Source organism: Trichosurus vulpecula, chromosome 4 (genome assembly GCF_011100635.1).
Source record: "Trichosurus vulpecula isolate mTriVul1 chromosome 4, mTriVul1.pri, whole genome shotgun sequence".
Taxonomy (NCBI): domain Eukaryota; kingdom Metazoa; phylum Chordata; class Mammalia; order Diprotodontia; family Phalangeridae; genus Trichosurus; species Trichosurus vulpecula.
The window spans coordinates 45,035,494-45,059,190 of record NC_050576.1 but is presented as its reverse complement, the minus strand read 5'-3'; the positions used below and the strand labels follow the sequence as shown (position 1 = coordinate 45,059,190).

At 39.8% G+C, this 23,697-nt stretch overlaps 1 protein-coding gene across 2 annotated transcripts in view; it reads left to right on the top strand.

Moving 5' to 3' along the window:
• Window positions 1-23,697, top strand: part of DNAI3 (dynein axonemal intermediate chain 3) — a 126,497-nt gene that overhangs the window by 43,329 nt on the left and 59,471 nt on the right. For both annotated transcript variants that reach the window (XM_036757334.1, XM_036757333.1), the window contains 4 exons: window positions 15,105-15,286; window positions 15,615-15,719; window positions 21,098-21,244; window positions 21,532-21,731. In XM_036757334.1, coding sequence (XP_036613229.1) covers window positions 15,105-15,286; window positions 15,615-15,719; window positions 21,098-21,244; window positions 21,532-21,731 — 634 coding nt within the window. The remainder of the gene's footprint in view (window positions 1-15,104; window positions 15,287-15,614; window positions 15,720-21,097; window positions 21,245-21,531; window positions 21,732-23,697) is intronic.

Sequence of the window (23,697 nt, the reverse complement as noted above, 5' to 3'; positions counted from 1 at the left end):
CATCTGTAAAATGGGCTAGAGAAGCAAATGGCAAGCTACTCCAGGATCTCTGCCAAGAAAACCCCAAATGGAGGCATGAAGAGTAGGGCAGGACTGAAAAAAACAGCTGAACAACAATAAAGGCTTATGCAGCTAGAAAGTCTCTAAGATCAGATTCAGACCCAGGTCTTTGATTCTAAAAGCAGCGCTCTGTCCACTGTGGCATCTAACTGCCTAAACAGCCCCTTCTTCGCCCCCCACCACCACATACCGATTCCCCCCTTTTCTTTCTCTCTTAAGCAGCTCACCATGCTATGCTTGGCCTCCTTGGCCTGAGGAATATCAGGTTACATCACGCAGGAATTGTTATTGCTATGATCGAAACAACGGATCTTTAAGTCTTTAAATCCCTCCGAACCAAGAGTGCCAATTAACTCTCTTGGTTTATCACAAACCTGTGTTTCGTTTGTTAGCAGAACAGGTCTAGAGAAGCGCTCCCTCATCTTAGTATGCCCTGGCCCTCCTTCAGGCAGTCTGGGGAGCTTTGCTGTGCCTCCCCAGAATCATGTCTGTTGCCTACATTCATAACTGAAGGAAATATTAAATTTCAGGTATGAAGTTGCTGAAAATAAACATGTGATATTTTTCCCTTCAAGTTCACAGACCCCATGAAATCTATCCACAGACCCCACTGCAACAATTTCTGGTCTAGAAGATACTCCAAGTAACATGTTCATGTTCAATGTGGCTATTAGTAGACATTCACTTCTCCTTTCTTGGCCCATCTGTTTCTTTTTATTTTATTTCCCATTCTGAACTTAATAAATACCAAAAAGGAGGAAAAATATTTCAATATTGGCCAACCTATTAATGATGCTAGTGGTGAGAATTTCAGGCTTATAAGAGAGATACTGGGAGGCACATGGGTCTTTTAGCATCTCTCAAATCCTGTTTCGTGGGTGGCCACCTTCCTTGCCTATAACTAGAGCTGGCTCTACGTCTATGAGCTACCACATTCCTTTCTTTTCTTGTGCTTCTAATGTAATTGTCTCTGAACACGCTGGGTGTTTTTTTCCCCTTTTCTGTCCTTAGGTTTTCAGTCTCTGATTCATTTCTCTAAGCTCAAATATCATTTAAATCTATTTAGCCAGAGCAGTGCTAGTTGTATGTGAGCCTTGATGAAGAGACATGATAAAACTTGTTGTGGAACACACCGAAGAATATCCATATTCCTCGGCCCGAGGAAAAAAAAAGTTGTGTTTAAATCAATAGCTGCAACATGATTTTAAAATAGAAGGAAGGACATATTCTAGAGAAGGGGTTCTTAACATCTTTCATGCCAAGAACTCCTTCTCAGAATCATGTCTTTAAAGGCACAAAATCAAATACATAGGATTAACAGGAAAACCAAATACATTGAAATGCAAGTCGTCTGTCTTATCTGTGTATTTATTTATCAGTTATCTATCTCCAAGTATGTATGTATCTTTATCTATCTGTCTATAACAAGTTCATAGACCTCAGGTTAAGAATGCTTGAAGAAAAACCATAGGCTTACATGATTTAAAGATTGGAAAAGACCTTAATGATCTCCTGCATTTTACCATTTATTGAAAGAGGTATAATTGTATGTAAGATGTATGTAAATATATACATATATACACACATATGCGTGCATATGTATACCTAATTGTAGTGTTGTTGTAATGTTGTTTTAATGTTGTAGTGGGAAATCCTTACTAATGGAAACAGATTGGTTACATTTACATAACCCTCTTTCCAGGGCCACATCCACACCAGGAATTTAAGGGCCAGGTTATAGTTCAGAGTTTCTCTTTATCATTCCCCTTGTTTCTGAGGGCCCAATCCTACCTGGTCATGTGGGAGATGATTACCCATTCTTTCAGCCTGTGGAATGTTTTTACAACTTACTGGATCTCCTGGAAATACATTAACAAGAAGGAACGTCACTCTTCTTCCCTTTTGTGGGTGGCCTCACACCTGGGTGGTCAATGTCTAGCTGATATGAGGAGCCTTCCCTAGCCTGCCATCCTATTTGGTAGCTAATTTCTTGAAGCGGCATTTAATAATATGTCAGTAACAGTGTAAGACAATGATAGCCATTTTTGCTTTCTCCAGTCCCGGGGATGAGGTGCCCTGCTGGACAGCCACTCAGGCTCCTCTTTGGGTGAACCTGAGAGGGCAGAAGTCTCCAGTGGATTAGGCCGGAGACAGTGGGTGGGTGGTGGGCTGGAGGGTAAATGGTCAGAGGCCAAAGCCTTTTGAAGTTTTACTGAAGTTTGGTGCTGAATGTTTGGTAGGTAGACAGGCTGTGCATTTGGGCTGTCTGTTAACTGGAGAGTTCTTACCATCTGATTTCAGCTTGGAAATGTTCCCTTCATCTTGGTATTGTTAGGGAAAAAAGTACACTTAACAAGAATCATAATAGGTGCCTCAGAAATCTGTGCTCAGACAGAGAATTATTTTTTTTGTGGAGAGTATTGGGATTATGGAATTAAACGAGCTGGGGTGAAATGAAAAATGAGCTCTCGGTAATTGTCTCCTGCATTTGGAACATGGCAGTCTCTATTTTTCTCTGAAAAACATTGGGTACATTTGGGAGGCAGCACTCAAGAAAGCACTTGGGCTCCACCAAGCGGCAACTAAAGGCAAAACTGCTTTTATGCAAACACTACACTGCAGTATGTTAAACCAGCTGGTTTTTTTCCAAAGACGACATCAGTCCATACATTAATAAGTATGTATTAAGCGCCTGATATGGGCCAGGCATTGTTCTAGGTGTGAAAGATACAACAGCATGACCGCATATCAAATCAAATCCTTATGCCATTATGAAGTACCCACAATATGCCAAGTAATGCTAGAAGGAGTTGGGGATGAGCTGGTTTGAGGGACAGAAAGCTAGACAGACAGTTCTCAGTTTAAGAATTAACCATGTTCCAAAAGTTTATCTGTGAATTTGTTGTTTGGGACTCAGAATGCATTTTCTCAGGGGAGCTATGTAATCCATGGGGGTTCAGATGAATCACTCACTGATTTGGAAAGAAAGTGGGATTTAATTGACCAGAAACAGTACTACAACTCTCCCAGCTCTACTGCCCACCTTGTTTACTGGGAGCAGCCACACTGAGAGGGAGGGCCGTCTGTTCTCTCCTTTTGCCTACTTGTGTTTCCAGGCCCTCGCCCAGCTGTGGGCCTGCATGTCATATGGAGACTGTGGTCTTCAGTTGCCAAGGTGAAAACACATACATTGCCATTATGGCACCTTGAATGAATCTTAACCGACCAGCACTAGTTAAAAGTTATGCCCATGAAACCAGTATGGGGATGTAAAAAAGAATGGAAGGGATTGAAGCCAGGGGTCCCTTCTCAGTTCCATCACCCTTTTCCTCCTCAAACTGCCACCTGACAAAGGGGCAAAGAGAGAAGGCAGGTCCATGATTGGGAAGAAGATCCAGGCTACAGTGGGGTCTTTTATGTAGAAGGAATGAAAGGAAAGAGGAGAGGGAAATCTAACCACAGCAGAGAGGGAAGAGGCATTCTTTCTGGGAATTTCAGGGGGTAGCTCTGATAGAATTTCCAGGTTCTGTTCCCTTCCCTGGGGGAAGTGATGGAGGACTTTTCTATACATTTATTATTTTCTGTGAGGCTCTTGCATCATGTGCATTGTTGATTAAATGAGATAATATTTGTAAAGTACAGCAGGTAGCAGGCACTATAGAAATGCTTGCTCCCTCCCCTTCCCTTCTATGTGGTGAAAAAAACACTGTCCCATAGCCGAAAAACAAGATGAAAATGTAAATCAGTCGATGAGTTCTCTGCCAGCACATCCCTATTATGAAGCAGTCTGTGAACATGCAGTCAAAGATGCCAATCTCAGTTAAAGAGTCTTATGCACTTAAAATTTATTGAAGTGTCTTTTATAATAAGACTATACTTGTTATCATCTATAGCCATCATGCCATCATGAAGCTTGATAAATGGAACATTGAAAAATGCCCACAGCAAAGAAAATTAGTCATGTACGGCCTCGTGGCATCTTGTCTATTATTGTGTTAAACTCTTACTTAAGTCTTTTATTGATATATAACTCATGGTCCAGGGTTCCCCCAATTCCAGAGTCATATATACTGGGTCCAATCATGGGATTAGCTTCAAGAGGGTCATTTTCCCTCTTTTGCTCTATGAAAATCACCTAATATACTCAGGGTATAGCTCATGCCTAGACTTTCTCAAATATGTACAACGGGAGGGAGCACTGGCATGACTAGGGCAAAAAGAGAACACTCTTCCATTAGTGGTCAGCTCTCGGTTCCCATATAGGTACTCCGTATCACACCTACAAATCGAATATCAGGTTGCCTTTATTTCACCCCACCAAAAATGCATAAGATGCAAAGGACTCATAAACTAGCACAGAAAACACATCAAACATTGAAATAGCCTATCAACTCTCCTCAAAAAGGAACTAAATTTTGTCTTACTATTAGAGCAACATTTCCAGCGCAATCCCTTTCTCCTACACAGTTCTTCTCAGACTCATAGTGCTGCCCTGTGCTTTGGACTCCTCCTGGAAGGCATACACTTTGGAACCACCACATTGGCATTTCCATCCCATCTGACCTGCGCTATCTACATCACTCAAAATAAAGCAGAGAGCAAAGGACAAGTCTTCTGCCTTCTCCATTGCATGGCTGTTGTGTTTTATTGCTTCTCTGGTTGCAACAGCCACTTGAGCCAGCATCCTCTTCACTCTCCAGGTGGCGCATTGCTCTGAAATGACCCTTCTCTAGAACATCAGGTCACCAAACTCTAGAACTTAGGGTTAGCAACACAACCTGAAAACTCACAATACCCAAGAAATCTTCCTTTGACTAGGAGGCCAGAGTCTAAAATCAGCTTCTGAGCCAGGAAAATGGGTTTGATGAATGTTGCCCATGAACTCCCTTCTTGGGCCACATGGGTACACACATGTCCATCTTTGCTGTGTATTTCTGTGGAGATTCTTGGACTCTATCACTGCCCTGCCTTGTCCACCACCATCCCCTGGGCTAGGAAAATACACTCTTAGATCTTTTGCCTGTGACGTGCTCAGAAAACTGTGGGCAAACACAGGTAAGTCTGATGTGCTTCTGACCTAAGGTAGCCATTAATCTCAATGGAGTATTGGTATTTCTGGCCCTTTGGCCACAGTTCCAAACCATTCTCCAGAATAGTTGGACTAGTTCACAGTTTCACCAACGGTGTATTAGTGTACCTTTTTCTCCATGACCCCTCTAGTATTTGTCATTTTCCTTTTCTATCATCTAAGCTAATGTGATGAGTTTCAGGTGGTGCCTCAGAGTTGTTTTTCATTTGCACTTCTCTATTATTTAGAGAAACTTTTCATATGACTATTTATAACTCTGATTTCTTCCTCTGAAAACCAAAGCATAGGCTTCTCTGACAAGAGTCTGTCCTCCCAAGGGTTCTAATCAACCAAATCAAATTAAAGACAGTTTCTGTCACTGAGACCCATTCTCCAGGAGACACTGAGAGGTGAGTTCAAACCAGTCAATGCACTTTGGGACAGCCCCAGTCTCTGAGACCAAATCAGTAGTTGTCTTTGTCCTTTTAATAAGGTACCAATGGTTATATCGATACTCTCTAAGAAAGATGTGCTTTCAGAAGTCATAGGCAAAGGCTCATAGCTCTATACACTCAACTCCTTTTAGAATCTTGGTCCAGAAGCATAATGGGATGCTTCTGGAAGTAGTGGATTGCCTATTGCAGCTAAATAGTGCAGTGGATAGAGTGCTGGGCCTGGAGTCAGGAAGACTCCTAGTCTGGCTTCAAACACTAACTGTGTGACCCTAGGCAAGCTGCTTAACCTCTCTTTGCCTCAGTTTCCTCCACTGTATAATGAGGATAATAATAGTCTCCATCTCCCAGGATTGTTGTAAAGATCCCAATGAGCCAATTATAAAGCTGTTAGCATAGTGTCTGGTACATATTATTAGGCACTATATAAATGTTGGTTATCATTGTGGTTACTAGAGGTCTTTTAGACACAGAGAGGACCATGCTTTGTTGGGCATGCTGTAGAGTGGATTCTTGTTCAGATATGAACTAAATGTCCTCTTTCAGGCTCTCAAATTCTGTGAAATTAGAGATCCTCAAAGTTTTGGAATGTCTGTATCCGTGAATGTGTGTGCATGCATGTGTACGTGTATGTGTGCCCGCACATGTTTGTATCTGCCAAAACTCTCCTACAATTTACCGCTCTGATGTGATGTGTGCATACATTGTCCAGGCTGCCATTCTTCCATCTAGCTATGGGAATTTGGGAAATGGAAATAACTGGTAGAACAATTGAGATGCCAACCAAATGGAAGTTCTCACAAAAAACAAGCTCTTCAGTTGAGTCAAACTGCCTGTTTTAACCACTGAGGTTGCTTAGGCTCATGACCTGATACCACCATAAGGGTAAAGTCACTGTTACCCTGGACGCTTGATGAGACAATTTCGAAGGTAATAAAGTGGGCCAAAGATACTGAGGTGAGAATAATCTCAAGAGGTCATCTAGCCCTGTTCCCTGGGATCACAGGCATGGCTGCCCAAGCAGAGCATAGCCTTCAAGAGACATACCAGAAAACTCGTACTCATCAAACATTTTTTTCTTAGAAATAAGGGAAGACGACGACTAAGGAAAAGGATATAAGTTGCTAGGAAGATGCTAGTGAAAGAAAAAAGTTTGAGTAAGAATGGTCCTTGTAGATGAACACTAAATGATCTTGGCTAGGGTAACACAAGGTAGTTAGTCATATGGCAGACAAAATGATGTCTGAGTTCTTAGCAAAGCTCCATTCTCTGCAGAAGTTAGGATGTGTTTTATGGAAGGCCCAGCTAATTACAACTTTAAAGTAGGCATGTTATTTACCAGGTTAAAGAAGTGTGACAGATGTGCCACAGAGGCAAGGCAGCATGAACAGGCTTTTCAAAACCATTAGTTAAGTCCAGATCTGATTAACCTAAAATTTGAAGAAACATCAGAAATCAGGAATTCATTACCACCGGTAGGCACATTTGCCTGATCTTTTATTTGAGAAGTATTGAGGATTAAATTGTCTCTGACAAATTCTGAAAACAAATAAATCTTAAATGTTCCTGCTTCCCCTTCTAGGAGGAAAGCTGAGTGGATCAGAGCTTGATAGAAAATCAAAATACCACTCTGTTAGGGCCCATATCCCTTGCTGGCTCAAGGACAAAATATATCCTGCCCTCCTTTGTTGGCCCCTTCCCTCCAAATTCCACTTACTGCTAAGGTCTGCACAGCACAGCTCCCAGTTCTCATACTTCAAACTGGTCTTCCTTTTCTCTGGAAAAGTTTAGCTCATGTTGTACCAAAGTTGATCAGTGATCACTTCAGTCAGCATGCAGTGAGAGCATATCATTTCCTGCTTTCTCCAAGGCTCTAGGGTCAGAATTCTTGTTACCTTCTAATTATACCTCCCTACCCTTTAGCTTCAAGCTCTGGGGCTTGTTCCCCAGCCAAGATCTAGGCTAATGGCAGTCCCAAGAAAAATGTGATGTGGCTCTTTCCCCAACTTGCCCTCCTGATGCTCTCTCTCTGTCTCTCTCTCTGTCTCTCTCTGTCTCTCTCTCTCTCTGTCTCTCTCTCTGTCTCTCTGTCTCTGTCTCTCTCTCTCTCTCTCTCTCTCTCTCTCTCTGTCTCTCTCTCTCTCTCTGTCTGTCTGTCTGTCTCTCTCTCTCTCTCTCTCTCTCTCTCTTTCTCTGTCTCTCTCTCTGTCTTTGTCTCTCCCTCTCTCTCTCTCTCTCTCTCTCTCTCTCTCTCTCTCTCTCTCTCTCTCTCTCTCTTCTCTCTCTCTCTTCTCTCTCTCTCTCTCTCTCTCTCTCTCTCTCTCTCTCTCTCTCTCTCTCTCTCTCTTTCCCTACAACCAACTGAAGATACAGAATGATCAGAACTTTTTATACTAAATATATACTAATAAGTAATACTAAATACTAAATAAATAAATACTAATAAATACTAAATAAATAAATACTGATAATAAATAATACTAAATACTGAAGATACTCAGAACTTTTTATCTAAAATAAACTTTCTAAAGCTAAAGAGAAGGAAGCCAGCGGTCCCCAGGAGCCATTTTATTGCCCCCAGGCCTCTAATACAGGGTGTTACATAATGATCTATCAGCTACTTTAAGGTCTGGAGGACTGTGGGCTCAGTGTGCTGCAATGGAAAATCAAGTGCTAGATTTCTAGTCAGAGAACCTAGGTTCAAGTTCTGGCCCAGCCACTCACTACCTGTGTATCTCTGGACAAATCACTCAGTGTCCCTAGGCCTCAAGTCTCTTACCTATAAAATGAGAAAGTTGACTAGATGACCAAGATGCTACTCTGGTCCTTTCCTGAAAATTATTCCAGTGGTCCCATCAGCAGAGCACGATTTCCTTACATGGCAGCCACTCCCCGCCCCTCTACTTTTGCAAAGATTCTTTGATAATTAATAATAACTGACAGAAATTTGTATTGCTTTAAAGTTTACACGGTGCTTAAATTATCCCATTTGAGCCTCATGACAGTCCATCAGGCACTAAACTTTATGGACACAGGATATGTTTATAACTATTAAAAAAAGATACTTCTTGAAAATTGTTTGGAGTTTTAACAATTAAGTTGCTACCTGTCTATTATTTGTCCAGAGCGTCTGGAAATTCTGATGACTACCCAATATACACAACAGTCCCTCCAAAGTAGGAAAATGTCGTGGTGGCTGCCATTTTTTGTAACCAAATTCCTTTGTTTTTTGACAATTAAGCTGGTCCATGGTACAACGCGACAAAAACAGCTACTTAATGATGTGGATGCTACACCTCAGCCCAGCATCATCTTTAGGAATGCTTATCCTAAGCCTTGAAGTTTGGGGAACCTAGAAATGTGTTAGGGACCCAAAAGCTGGAAGTTAGCAAAAGACAACAGGAGGGATGTTGGAAATGGGGAGAAATGCTCATATACATACAATGTATACAACTCAGAAAACTGCTCTCCCTTCCCCCTTCAGGCCAAATAACACCTTTTTGTAACATATCTGAATTTCTCCTTCAAATCTGTCCTGGTTGTTAATTTTATATTTAATTTGTATTAAAACATCAGGAACTAAGTGTTTTGCCCATCCTTAATTTTTATACCAATTTTCACTTACAAGTTATCTTTTGTAACATTAGGCATATTATGTATCGTTCCATTGACCTTCGGATTATTTATAATTATATTTTTATGAGATTGTGGTTTTCCATGATTTATAGTAATACAGCAATAGCACAAGAATGTTAGTGTTAAAAAAAATGGTCTTTTAGACAAAATCTTAAAGTTTGGGATCATTGAAAGCATTACACAAGTTCCTAAATGCAAACCAGCCTGATTTCCTCATCGGTTCTAAGCTTATCATGCATACAAAGATACTATAGCAGCTCCCCTCATAGTAGCAAAGACCTGGAAACTAAAGGGGGTACCTATCATGTGAAGGATTGCTGAACAAATTATAGTCTGTTGACCTGAAAGTTTGGTTAAAGGAGGCAAACAGACCAGGTGATATTTAAATTAATATTGTTTATTTCCTTAAAACTAGCAGCATACATACAAGTATGTAATCAGACGAAACATGACTGTCTGAACAAAAGTACGAGAAGGCTTAAATACATTTTTAGAACAGTCTCAACTCAGCATGTCTGTGTTACTCAATTTATCATCTCCATGTATGTTTAACCATAATACAAGAAAAAGACTTCTTAATTGAATAGCTTGTAAATACAGTAAGATAAGAGAGTTGACAAAATGTCCACTGAAATTATGATCCAGGACATCTGTATTTTCTTTACCATTAACATACCATAACAGAATATATGTCCATAAAATACTAAGATAAGGAAAAGTCCAATTATTCAAGATAGTGTTTCGGCTTAAGGGTCTCATTCTTAATGGCCATGAACAGAGGAAAGAATGTTCTTAAGACAGCCCCATCTGGGCTTGTTGACATAAGAAGAGGTATTCTCTGAGTTTACTCGGAGAACAAAGAAGTTGTTAGGCTCTTCTTCTGGTTGTTTAGTTCAGGATCTGGCCCTTATTGAAGTTATTAAATTGATATTAAATGATTATCAAGTCTGTGAATGGAATGAATTATTGTACCATTAGAAATGAAGAAAGAGGTGGTTTCAGAGAGTCCTGGGAAGACCTATATGAACTGATGCAGAGGGAAGTAAGGAAGTAAGCAGAGGGAGGAGAACATCTTATAAAAAGCGAAAAATGTTGTTCTTGATGATGATGATGACGAATCATTTCAGTTGTATCTGAATCTTCACGATCCCATTTGGTTTTTTCTTGGCAAAGATGCTGGAGTGGTTTGCCATTTCTTTCTCCAGCTCATTTTACAAATAAGGAAACTGAGACAAACAGGGTCACACAGCTAGTAAGTGTCTGAGGCACTTTCCAAGTACCCAAATCCACACTTTAGGAGTCATTCTCAAGTTTTACTCTTACTCCTCAGATCCAATCATTGTCAAGTTTGGTTTTTCTGTGTTTATATACCATCTCTTCCAACCATTCTTTACTCCCCCTTCACATGGCTACCACCTTAGTTCAGGTCTGAATCACTTCTCACCTGGATCATTGCAATAACCTTCAACTCTAATATTAAAGAACTCCAAGGTTCTTTTATTTGATCATGAGTGATTTTTTAAATTAATTCCTTCCTCCCCATGCCTTACAACTTTAATCCAATTCTCTGTCTTCATTTTGACCTCCAACCCCTTCCTTCCCTGGTACTTTTTCCATCTTCTCCTTTCCCAGTCTCAATTCCTTGAAGAACCATTTCACGTCTATACTGTCTTACACTGTCTAATCCCTTGTTCCCTTGTTCAATTGCCATTCATGTCCCAAACCTGAATTACTCTTTCTATTTCCTTCACTTGTACTCCTGTACTGATGAATGCCATTAGAAGGAATAACAAAACCATGGCAATTGGATACACTATAAATTTGTTTTATATAATCTTAATCGGACCTTCATGACAGCAAATTGTTCATTATATTCATCTCTACTTGATTCACATTCTTCTCTCCTCAAATCCCCCATAGCCAACCTCTCACATGAAGACCTCACTTCACACTTCGCCAAAACAAAACAGTTCCTCTGCAAAACTCCCTCTTCTGCCTTCTGCCTCACCTTGCATTCCTTGACGTTATTCCCCACTATTTCTTCCTTTACTGAAGTCTTTAATGAACATATGGCTCTTCTCCTTGCCAACACCAATCCTTCTATGTGTACCTTTGATCCCTTCCCTTCCCATCTCCTCCAACAGACTTCCCCTACTATTATCTCATCTTTGAATTTCTAATCTTTCCATCCATCCCTAAAACTGCTCACATCTCCTTCATCCTTAAAAAATACCCAAGACCATCCCATCCCTGCTAGCTATCATCCTATATTTCTTCTTTCCTTTTTCATTAAACTCTTTAAAAAAGCCATCTACATTCAGTGCTTCTCCCCTCTTTTCTCCACAGCCTAACTTACAACCTTATTATTCAACCTGGTCTGCCCTCTCCAAATTTACTAATTATCTCTTGATTCCCAAATCTCATTTTCTTGGCACTCATCCTTCTTGATTTGTGCCTTCGACACTATTGAAGACAGTGTCGCTATTTAGGATACCCCCTAGAGATTTTCTTTGAGCTTTCATAACACTGCTCTCTGTTCATTCTCTTGTCTGGCCACTCCTTCTTTGTCTCCTTTGCTGGATCTTCCAGTCACACCTCCTAAACATGTGTGTACCCCTAACCTCTAGACTGGATCTTCTCTACACTCTTCTTACCTGATAATGCCATGAGTTCTCAATTGGTTTACTTATCAGCTCTGTGCTAGTGGCTCCCAAGTCTATACAACTGTCTCCAGTTTCTCTCCTGAGTTCCAGTCCTGATCATAAATTGCCTGCTGTACATCCCAAACTGGATGTCCTGTATACATCTCAAACTAAACATGTCCAAAACAGAACTCACAACCTTTGCCCCCCAAACCTATACCTCTTTTGAACTTCCTCATTACTGTTGGGGGCACTGTCATCTTCTAGTCACAACCTCTGGATCATCCTCAACTCCTCACTCTCACTCTCCCCACATACTGACTCAGTTTCCAAATCTTGCTTCTATCTCCACTGCACATCTTGTATATACCATCTTATCTCTATTCATATAACCACAATGTCTGAATTTGGACCCTTAGTACTTCTTGCCTAGATGATTGCAATATCCTAATTGGTCTTCCTGACTCAAAACTCCATTCCAATCCACACCATGCAGGTCTGTGTCACTCTCCTATTCAGTGAACTCCCAGGGCTCCCTGTTACCTCTAGGATCAAAGATAAGCTGCTATACTTGGTACTGAAAGCTTTTTACAATGTGGTCCCTTTCTCTCTTTGCAGTCTAGTTATACATCACTCTCTTTCATTATGCTACAATCCAGCCAATGGCCCACTTGCTGTTTTTCACACATGATCTTTATTTCCCACCTCCACACCCTTGCAATGGCTGTGCCTTTTACTTTCCTCCTCTCTTCTGCCTCTTAAAATTCCTGGCTTTCTTGATGGCTTGGCACCAGTGCTGCATCTGTAGGAGGCCCTTTTCCAGTCCCCTCTGAATAGTTATCTCATATCTACCATATATGTTACCTATCATATTCAGAGTCATTTATGTACATGTTGTCTCCTCCATTAGAGTGTAAGCTCCTTGAGGGCAGAGATTGTTTTATTTTTTATTTATATCCTCTTCATTTAGTATACAGTAAGTGCTTAATACCTGCTGATTGATTGATTCTTTGTATGTACGTGTTGTCTCCTGGATAGAATGAAAGTCCTTGGTGTCCCCAGCACCTAGCCCAGTGCCTGGCATACAGTAGGTGCTTAATAAATGCTTGTTGATGAATTGTCTAATGTCTCATTTCACGTCAATGCCTGGCAGTTTGTTGAACAAAGTTATTTCTGTAGTTGTGTTCGTCAGAATTTTGTAGGATTTCTAAATATGTGTAGCAACTGGATTCGAACAGTGAGTTTATCAGGCAAGGCTTCCTCAGCTTCAGGGTACTCTGTGAGTCTTCATTCACTGAGAAAAACCATAGCTTTATGAACCATCACAGATGTGTAAACTGTTAGTAGGCCAAGGGACAAACAGTCACTTCAAAGCAAAGGCATTTAATGAAACAGCGTAACAAGAAAACTACTAATAAAAGGTTCATCCTGCCCTCCCCACCCCAAACCTGGTCTACACTGTCCCACAAAGGGGACACAGGTGGAGAGACACACACAAAGGAACGTGTGTCTAAAGCTGTAATATGTGGAGAGGCACACATAAAAGAAACACTCGACAGCAGGGTGCACGGGCAGTGAGGTGGTGCAGTAGATGGAGCTCCAGGGCTCTAGCCAGCAGGATGAGTTCAAATCCACCTTCTGACATGTACCAGCTGTGAGACCTCAGGCAAGTCACTGCACCTCTATTTGCCTCAGCTTCCTCATCCGTAAAATGAGGATTATGACGGCATCTACTTCCCAGGCTTGTTATGAAGAAGAAATGACTTTATAATTGTGAAGCATTTAGCACAGTGCTTGGCACGTGGCAGGTGTAATATAATGTTAGCTATTATAATTATTGTGTATGAAGGGAAAACTCATTCCTTTGATGTTGTAGAACTGATGTGGTGACGTGGCTCCCATTAGGCCTCTGTCCCAAAGGTCTCGTGGGGCTGATGCTGATAGAACTCCACTGACCCCATGGCCAGTTTCCTTCCAGCTTCTGACTCCTGCTCTGACCTACATTTTCCCCATAAGGGAAGACAGTGGGTTTTGCTACCACCCCTTTAGTGTAAAGCCCAGAGGTTTTGTTGTGTGGGTTGTTTTGCTATAGCTCTTTTAGAAAAGCAAAGACATGACATGCTCAGTCATACTCTTTTCTCACAGACCAAGGAAAAAGACTCAATGGCTTTTACTTTTCCATGGGGCAGGGGTTGAGGGCCAGGGGCAGAAAGGAGCCTGTTTTTCTAAGGTTTATCTGAAATGGATATTTCTTCTCTAGAATAGGATTCCTCATCCCAAGTGCCAGGCTCTTTGGAATGCAGGGCTCTTCTGGGTAACTATTAGTGCCTTCAAGTTTAAATCTATTTTTAACACCAAATTCCTCATCACGTGTTAGAGTCCTCACTCTGATGAAGGGTTAGAAATTCCTTGTGGCTCCCTGCTTAAAAATCCCAACTGCTAAACTGTACCCAGAAAGCCTCAGTTTAAAGTCTGTCCTCCCAACAAACTTTCAGGTGCTCTCTGGATTTGAGAACCCCCAATTTTTCAACTCTGGTATTCTTTTGGTCTCCTCCATGCTAAAGAATGAAAGAGGTATAGACATAAGAACAAAACTAAGCAGGGAGAGGGTGGAGATCACTTTCTAATGTTTTAATAAATTATACATATGTATGTGTATGTGTGTGAGTGTGTATCTAAATAGAGTGAGCAAGCCAGAAACAAGCCAGCCCTCCAGGTTCTATTTTTCTCTAACAAGTAAATTATGAATAAAATATGAGAATACATAATGCATATATGTATATTTATGTGTATATACTTGTGTATATTTTTAAAATATATCCTCACAAGACTGTGACAGAACATATATAATTTTCATAATTTATCATTTTTTATAAATTGAGAGGCGATTAGAATAGTTGAGAATTAACCACACAACCAGAAAGACCTGGGGGGCAAGCCCTGCCTACCACATATATCGGCTGTGTGACTCTGAATAAGTCACTTAATCTCTCAATGCTCTGGGCAGCTCTCTAAGTAGCAGAGAAGATGCCAAGCTCCACTGAAAAAAGAAGTTTCCTCATCCAGACAATTCCCTCATTGATGAAATCACAGGTCCATTCCTTATCTCTAAAATAGCGAGAAAGGAAAATAAAATCTTCATCATTTAGGGAAGCAGACAATTTGAAGCCATTGAAACATATTTCCTATTTTTCAATTTTTCAATAATTGTTTTTTTAATATCATATTTCACTATGTCATTTCTAGGTCACCCAGAGATTTTTCCTCTGGTACTTACCACCAAGACCCAGGAAATATTTGGCTGCCGAGCTGAAGAAGATGTCACAGAAGAACGCCCCAATAAACTTATCAAAAAAGAAGATATAATTCAAGACTTCAGAAACAGAGCTGGAGTATCTGACTTCCACCCAGTCAAAAAAATTGTGATGGTTTGTACAGAGTCCCTCTTTATTTGGCAATCAAGACTTCTGTAGGAGTTTCCTTCCAGAGGCTTCTCAGTTCTTGTCTATAACATGGAAATAGGAGAGTTCAGAGTTCCTAAACTGGACACTGAAAAAAATGAATGCTCTGGGGAAATCATATTTACTTTAAGGTTTACAAAGTAATTGGGATTTGGGGGTTATAAGCATTGACTATTGTCACAGAAGTCTCTTAGAAGCTTTGATAACTGGACAAATCTCAGTTCGTATATTAGTTGTTGATATAACAGCATGGCATAGAAACATGAGCCTTTCTCTTTTGATCTTATTCATGCAGGAATATCCTGGAGAAGAACTTTTGGTTGTTTATGATAAAGAGTTCAAATATGGACAGAACTTTTATCTTATTGGAACTGAGGAAGCCAAGGAAAGCATTTTAAATGTAAGCAGATCGCCAAACCTTGTATTGACTATTTTACAGTCAGGAGGAGTTGTATCAATAGAGTGATATGGTTTCTAATTGGCAAAATTGCATGGTAGCTCATGCCCTACTTGTGTGAATGTCACTCCTCTGGAGGTCATCTTTCAAATGTCAGAAAAAAAGTCAACCTGGAAAACAATTGGTCTCTGCTGCCCTTTGGTTCAGGATTATCCAAATTAGTTTTGGGATGACAAATAAATTCAGTTCTTGATAGTCAAACTTTTCCTGGTGAGTGCAGAGAACTTGGTCCAGAGTGTAAATCCTTGTAATACTTGATTTATGCTATTCCTTTTTTATTTTTGAAGATAAGGTCTTCCCATCTTGCCAAAGCTGGAAGTGCAGAGGCTACTTGAAGGCTACTAATCAGCAAAAGAGCTTCTAATTGCCCCTTTTTTAGACAACGTGATGGTTCCCTATCCACCTCCAATGTTCCTGGGGGCTCCCCATATTGATGCTGAACTTAGTGCATGCACCCTTTCTGCATAGGCCACTCCAGTTCAAAACTCCTGACTTCAAGAGATTCACCTGCCTCAGCCTCCTGGCTGGCAAAGATTATAGGCATGTACTAGCTAGCTAGCCCACCTGGCAATTGGCTGATTCCATTAACTAACATCAGCCAAGCTAATTATTTGATGGAACAATCCACTCAGAACACTTGATGGGAGGAGGCAGTGTGGTCCAGTGGAAATAGTACTGGCCCTTGTGTCAGAGGACATGGGTTCAAGTTATCACCTCTTGACTCTTATTTACTCCATGCGTATGATCTTGGGAAAGTTGCAACCTCTTTGGGCTTCAATATCCTCGTCTGTAACATGAGAATACTGGAGTAGATGGTCTCTGAAGCCCCTCCCAACTATAAATCTATGATCCTCTAATCTGATAGCTTTATGTAAATGAAGCCTAAATAACTTTATAATCTTATTTTATCAAATGTGATTTATCAATTTCATAAAAAACAATATTTTAAAGAATAGATTATTTTACAAGAACCTTCCACTTATGATAGGGATGAAGGAATTTTTAGAACCATTTATGATTAATAAGTCTTCAACTTCTTACAGAAGTCCATGCTATCTAAATTTAAAATGCTACTTATTAGGCAAAAGCTGGTCATTAAAGTTTTCATAAAGATTGAGGATGAGGTGACATTAAGGGATGCCCGACCCAGTTGGAGGAAGAATAAGGAATAGCAGTCTGAGCATTAGGCTTTGTTAACTCCACCTAAATCAGGGGTCCATGACAGTGACTATAGCCCTGAATAGAAGGCAAGCTCAGATGAGAGGTATGTGTCCTCTTGTATATAACACAAATCAAACCTGCTTTGGGGTGTTCAGATTTCTGGGTAGCCACTGCATTTAGGGAAGCTGGAATTGCAGTCAGGGGGACAGCTTCAAGTAGAATCTCTGATTTTGGCAGCTTAGAGTGGAGGCATGATGGAAGACTTTGGCTGAAGCAAATGTTCACTCATTTTTGGTTTACAGAGTCTTCAAGCATTTCAAGGGTTGTCTGAGAAAAGGGATTAAGTTTGTTCTCATTAGCCCAGAAGGCATAACTAGGAATGATAATTGAAAGTTACAAAGATATAGGTTTTGGCTAAATATGAGAAAATATTACCTAAAATAAGTCATCCCAAAGTGGAATCCTCCAGAGACTAAGGAATGTAATATTAGTTGGGATGTAGGTTTGCAAACAGAGACTGCACCCCCATTTGTTGGGGGTGGCAAAATCCAATTGGAGAGCTGGCAGCTCTGTAGTGTGACCCATAAACAAAAATAATCCCCACCAGAACCTGACAAGCAGCTGTCTAGCCTTTGTTTGACATCCTCCAAAGATGAAAAACCAACCAATTCTTACGGCCTCTCGTGACACTTTTGGACAGCTCCTAAATATGCCTGTTAGCAACCTTTATCCATTGCTCCTGGTTCTGTTCTTTGGAACCAAACAACACAAGACTAATCCCTCCTCCATAGGACATAACTTCAGATATTCGAAAACGATCATGCCCTGCCCCGCTCCCTTCTCACTGAGTCTTTTTTTCCCCTCCAGGATAGACAGGCCCAGTTCCTTAAACCAATCCTTATATGTTATGGACTCAATAACTTTGCCATTCTGTTTGCCCTCCTCTAGATACTTTTCAGCTTATCAATGCCCTTCCTAAATTGTGGTACCTCCAACTGAACATCAGATGAGGGCAGAATCTAGTAAGACTGTCACCTCCCTGTTCCTGGAAGCTATATCTGTCTTGATAAAGATCAAGACTGCGCTAACATTTTTGGCTGACCCATGTTGAACTTGAAGTCCACTAAACACCCAGAACTTATTCTGAACAACTTTTTCTATTCATATCCCCCTGTTTTACGCTTGTGAAGTTAATTTTTTTTATACCCAAGTGCAAATCTTTACATTTATCTCTATTGGATTTCCTCTTGGTAGATTCAGCTCAGTGTTCTAGCCCATCATCCAGTGTATGTTAGCTATCTCTCCCAGCTTTGTGTTATATGTGAATTTGATGTGTATGCCTTTATCCAAGTAATGGATAAAAATGTAAAAAGAAAAAAATCACAGGGTCAAGCACAGATGCCTGGGGCCCTACTCTAGAGACCTTCTCTGTATTGACACTGAAACCTTAACAGTTACTTTTTGGTCATTCAACCAATTCTGAATCCATCTGCTCATATTATCTAATCAAAATCTCTCTTTCTCAACAAGAATTTTATGAGATAATTTTACCAAAAGCTTTGCTAAAATATCAGAAAATTGATTTGAGAGCATTCCCTGTATTTACTTATTTAATAATCTTATCCAAAAAAAGGGAATGAGGTGAGTCTAACCTTCCCTGCTCTTTGATGAAGACATGTTGGGTGCTTTGTGATCACTGCTTCACTTTCCGGTTGTTAACCAACCATATCTTTAGTGATTTGTTATAGAATTTTCCTAGGAATCCAAGTCAAGCTCACTATCCTATAGCTTGCCAACTCTGTTGTGGGTAGGATTCTTACTCAGGTTTGGATTGTAATACATGATCTCTGAGGTCCCTTCTGACTTTAGGATTCTATGTCATTCCCAGTAAGTGGTATTAGAAGAACCATCTTGCAATCATAGAAACATCATTATATTAGAAGTCAGAAACAAAAGGGATAGGAATAGACTAAGTACATATGTTATCCATAAACAGAACTGGCTGGAGGATTTTACTATAGGGAATCCCTTTACCATTTGGACTGTACACACAATAGTGACAGACACCTTTGGTGAGCATATGTCTCCCTATTTTATTCTTTGCTTGATTGTTAGCAATAATTTCTGATTATTAGGTAATTTGAACACCTTTTCAAGCTTCTATTTAATTACATATGTTTAATATTATTTCTCATAAAATTTTAATGTTAACCCCTTGATCGGGAATGTTGACCCCTATTATAACATTATTCTTTTGTGAAAATTAAATTTCTCTTAAATCATTTCAGCTCACAGCAACACTTTTTTCATTAATATAATGTAGTATAAATATGAAGATTGCCTGTATCTATTAAATTCCTTTGCTCTGAAAGGTTAATTTTATTTAAATTATATTATTTTCTGTATTAATAATGTAAAATTTTCATAATAAAATTACCTCTTAAAAAATCTTTGAAATTTATTCAGAATTATGTCAGAACTTAAAACAGCAAAACTCTGTGACTTGCGTAACTCTATTACTATCTGGCAGCATGTATAATAGAGGAGAGGAATCAGGAGAAAAAAGCCATTTTCAATAATCCCAAAGAAAATCAGGGCTGATGAAAAACTGACATCTTGATTCTAGGGGTATTCAACTAAAAAGAAAGAATCTGAGAAGAGCAAAAATAACATTATCATCAATGAACCTATAGGGAACCTTCTAGACCCTCTGCAGGGGTCTGCATCAATGAAGATATAGAGGCTGCAAAGGATTGGCTGAATTACTTTTCTTCTTTCACTCTCCAGTATCCTTTCTATTGGTTATCTATATATGGAGAGAGTGAGGTCTTATGCCAGTTGGAATATGCATGGAAGTAAAGAGTTTTATTTTATTTTTTACTACAGCTGACTGATAAAGACAGGAAAATGGTCCAAGAGGGTAGTAGACAATAACCTTGTCTTCTTCTTTAGCTTTTGTGCTAGTTTGAATACATTTGCATACTAATACAAATAAGTCTATTGAGAGCAAAGTGGACTTCACAAACCCAAGTTCCATATACCTCCTGTATGTGAGTTTTCTTTGGTGATTTATAAATTTCACAAAAAATAAACAATTTTTCTTGAAATGGGCTTTGGGGTGATAGATTACCTCCAAGGTAGTATTATATAGGAGATATATATGTATGTAGATATATAGATATAGATATAAGTGTGTGAGTGTATGTGTGTGTGTGTGTGTGTGTGTGTGTGTGTGTGTGTGTATGTGTGTAATGTGGAATTTCTAACCCTAAGTCAGATATTCATGGACATACATGGGATATAACAATGGACTTTCAAATTTGATTCAACATCAATTCTAGAGAGTTTGAAAAATATAATTAATCTTGGCTTAGGGGCACTCTGCCTGGTTTTTGTTCAGAAGATCTAATTTGCCTGTGGTGGCTATAAGCTTTGGCTAATAATAATAATAATGGTCATACCTTGATCTTTCCATCACCTGCAAATGCACCACCTCCATGTTTATAAACTCTGAAATTCCCTGGACAATACATTCAGTATCAATAGCTCAACATGAGCTATCATGACCTCTGACTGACTGACTGGCAAAAGTATACACACCAATAGGGGCTCGTGACTTTTAGATTTGAATAGATGCTGACTCACAGTGTTTCTCAAACCCGGGGTAGTTTTTGTAGGAGGCAAATATGCAAGTGAGGGCATTCTGAGTCCTATAGCTGAATGAGAAGACTTTTTTATGAATTTAAAGACCTGGGATTTTATCAGTGTGAGTGAATCCTTCACCGATAAAAATTACAACTTACTTAAAGTAAGTACAACTTTTAATCTAGTAAGACTTACTAGATAAATGGTCTCTGAGAATTGTTGTGGAAAAAAAAATTCCTCCTCTCTGACCAAGCTGGTGATAAGCCTTTCCAAATTTAGCTAACAGACACATATTTTATCCCTAAGCCTATACTCATAACCTTGTCACCTTGGGTAGGACCAGCCAGATCTGGTGCTACTTTGGCCTATCCTTCAAGAGCCCAGCCTCCAATGAGGTATTAAAGAAAGACTTTAGTGGGGAGTCATCTGCAGATAAGAGAGAGTATTTATGTAATTTGTGAAAATTTCATTGTACAACTGGTGAAAATGCAACAACTGGATTTTTTTAACCCTAGCCTCCAGAAGAACAGATGGTTACCGAAGAGGTCAAAGAAACTGTCGAAGAAGTTTATGTTTACAAACCACCTGTTCCTAAACCTTGGGTTTCCCTCGGAAGTGAGAAAGAAATTGAAGAAGAATCTGTTCATGAATCTACAGTCAGGGTCAGAATGAATACCTTTCAATTCAGTATGACATTTTGAAACACCTACTACGTTCAAGGCAAAGGCAAAATCCCTCCACCCCTTGCTACTTTTGTTCTTAAATCACCACCGTAGGGTGGGCTAATCATTCATGGTTTCTCCCCACTCTGTGGGGCTAACTTCTTTGTATTCTTGGGGTTCTCTGATTCTTTTTGATAGAAGAGACAGAAAACATTCTTTCAATACCAGTGAATACATTCCCCCCCAAAAAACAAACCCATTTGTTTACTTTTTTGCATTCATTGCAGGCCAAGTATAAGATTTCTCGTGAACGGAGACAATTTGGGGCACCCATTGAATTTGGTGACCATAATGCTTCAAGTGTGAAAGAAAACTACATTGAATGTACAGCATATACAGATAATAACTTTACAGTCAAGCAGCTTGAGAAAGACATTGCTGTACAAATGATACCGATATTAAAGGATAAACATACTCAGACCCAATGGTGAGCATGAATCAAGTTTAACTCGGTTTTAGCGCTCATGAAGAAAACTTTCTGATTCTCAGGGTTATTGAGATATGTCATGAAAATAAAAATAAATGTGAAATTATAAAATGTAGATTTATAAGCTAATTCAATTTCATTTTAAAAGTCTCTATTAAGTGCCTCTTATCTGGCCACTGAGAAGCAGTGTGGCCCAGTGGACAGAGCCATCCTCAGAGTCAGAGAGCTCTGCAGTCAGGCTCCAGATAGGAAATGCGTTGACTCTGTGACCCTGTGGGCAAGTCACTTCATTCCTCAGGGAGCCCTTGAGGGGGACTCCCTCAGACTACAAATTGCAGAAGAAGACTTACCTGCATATGGAGAAAGAGATTTCTTGCTAAGAGTTTTCTAGCTCTGAGTCTAAAAAAAAAATTTTTTTTAAAAACTGGTTAGCCCTGGGCCAGAGGACGGGGAGGAGGAGGAGGCAGCTGTACAAAGGATGTATGAGCCACAGTCTCTGCTTTCAATGAGTTTATAATCTCATTTTAGAAATAAGAGATTTACATATACTGCCAGCGATGTAAGAACTGGCAGCTAATGTGGCACACTGGGTTGACCACCCAGCCTGGAGTCAGGAAGATCTGAATTCAAATCCAGATTCAAACACTTACTAGCTATGTGACCCTGGACAAGTCATTTAACCTATTTCCATTTGTTTTCTCATCTGTGAAACATGAATAATGATAGCACCTACCTCATAGGGTTTCTGTGAGGATGAAATGAGACACATTTTGGGTCCTTATAATCATCCTGTGAAATAGGTACTATTATTACCCCTGTTTTATAGCTGGGGAGATTGAGGCAGACAGGAGTGAAGCGGTCACACATCTAGTGACTGACTGAGGCTGGATTTGAACTCAGGTCTCCCTGACATCAAGCCCAACGCTCTATCCACTGCACCACCTAGTTCTTCTGAGCAATTAGGAGAGTCTTTTAGAGGAGCTGGGTGGTCCTCAGACCCCAGGATACGGCAAGAGGCTTCAATGCAATAGATGGCCAACTTGTTCCTTCGTACATCTGGTGATATGCCCTCGTGAACATGATTTCAACGGGTTTAAGAATTTAATCTATTTCTCTACACTGAGTACACTTGATTCACAGGGATTATTAAGACAATATATATTATAAAGCATTGCTTTTTCCCCTTTAATGTTGCATAGTAGATAGAAGGCCGGGCCAGCCCAGGGTTTAGAAAGCACTGTATTCAAATCTCCTCCTCTTCTCCTCACCCCTCTAAAAAACCCACAAGGGATTAACTGAGAAATAAAAATATGAAGTTGTAGGGCTGAAGTTCTTTCAACTGAAAGATCTAAAGCTGGAGATGGCACAGAAGACAAAAGAGAGGGCCTGGCAGGCATGAGGAGGCTGCAGCCCATTTCAAACAAAGAATGACACAGAATTGATGTAAAGGATGTTGTCCAAAGTGTGTGATCCAATGGTATACTTAAATATAAGGGGCCATTGGGAAGCCCCTCAGCTACTCAGCCACTCCATGTGCCAGGCAATACCCTCCACCTCTAACTTATAGATGAGCTGCCAATCTGATTGAAATCCGTGAAAGGAGTTTCCTCTCCACATTCTTGACTGGAAAAGAAAGGGAGCGAGAGAAATTTAGGTCACAGTTATATGATACCTACATGTGGAATTTAATTAATTTGATGAAAGAAATCAAATTAGTTGTTTAGCGTTATGACAAAAAAAATCAAATGACTCATTGACAATTATTTTTTAACCAGCTACAATTTTAAAGGCCAGTCCTCAGTTTAATAAATACTATATAAATATAAATATCTTTTCTATCAGGAGAAAGATTATCATTTTACTTAAAGTAATATCTTAATGTTATATTTTATTTGATTTAATTAATACATTTTCTGATATTTGAGCTTGAAAGTAGAAGAATTCCTATCTCAAAATTATGACTATA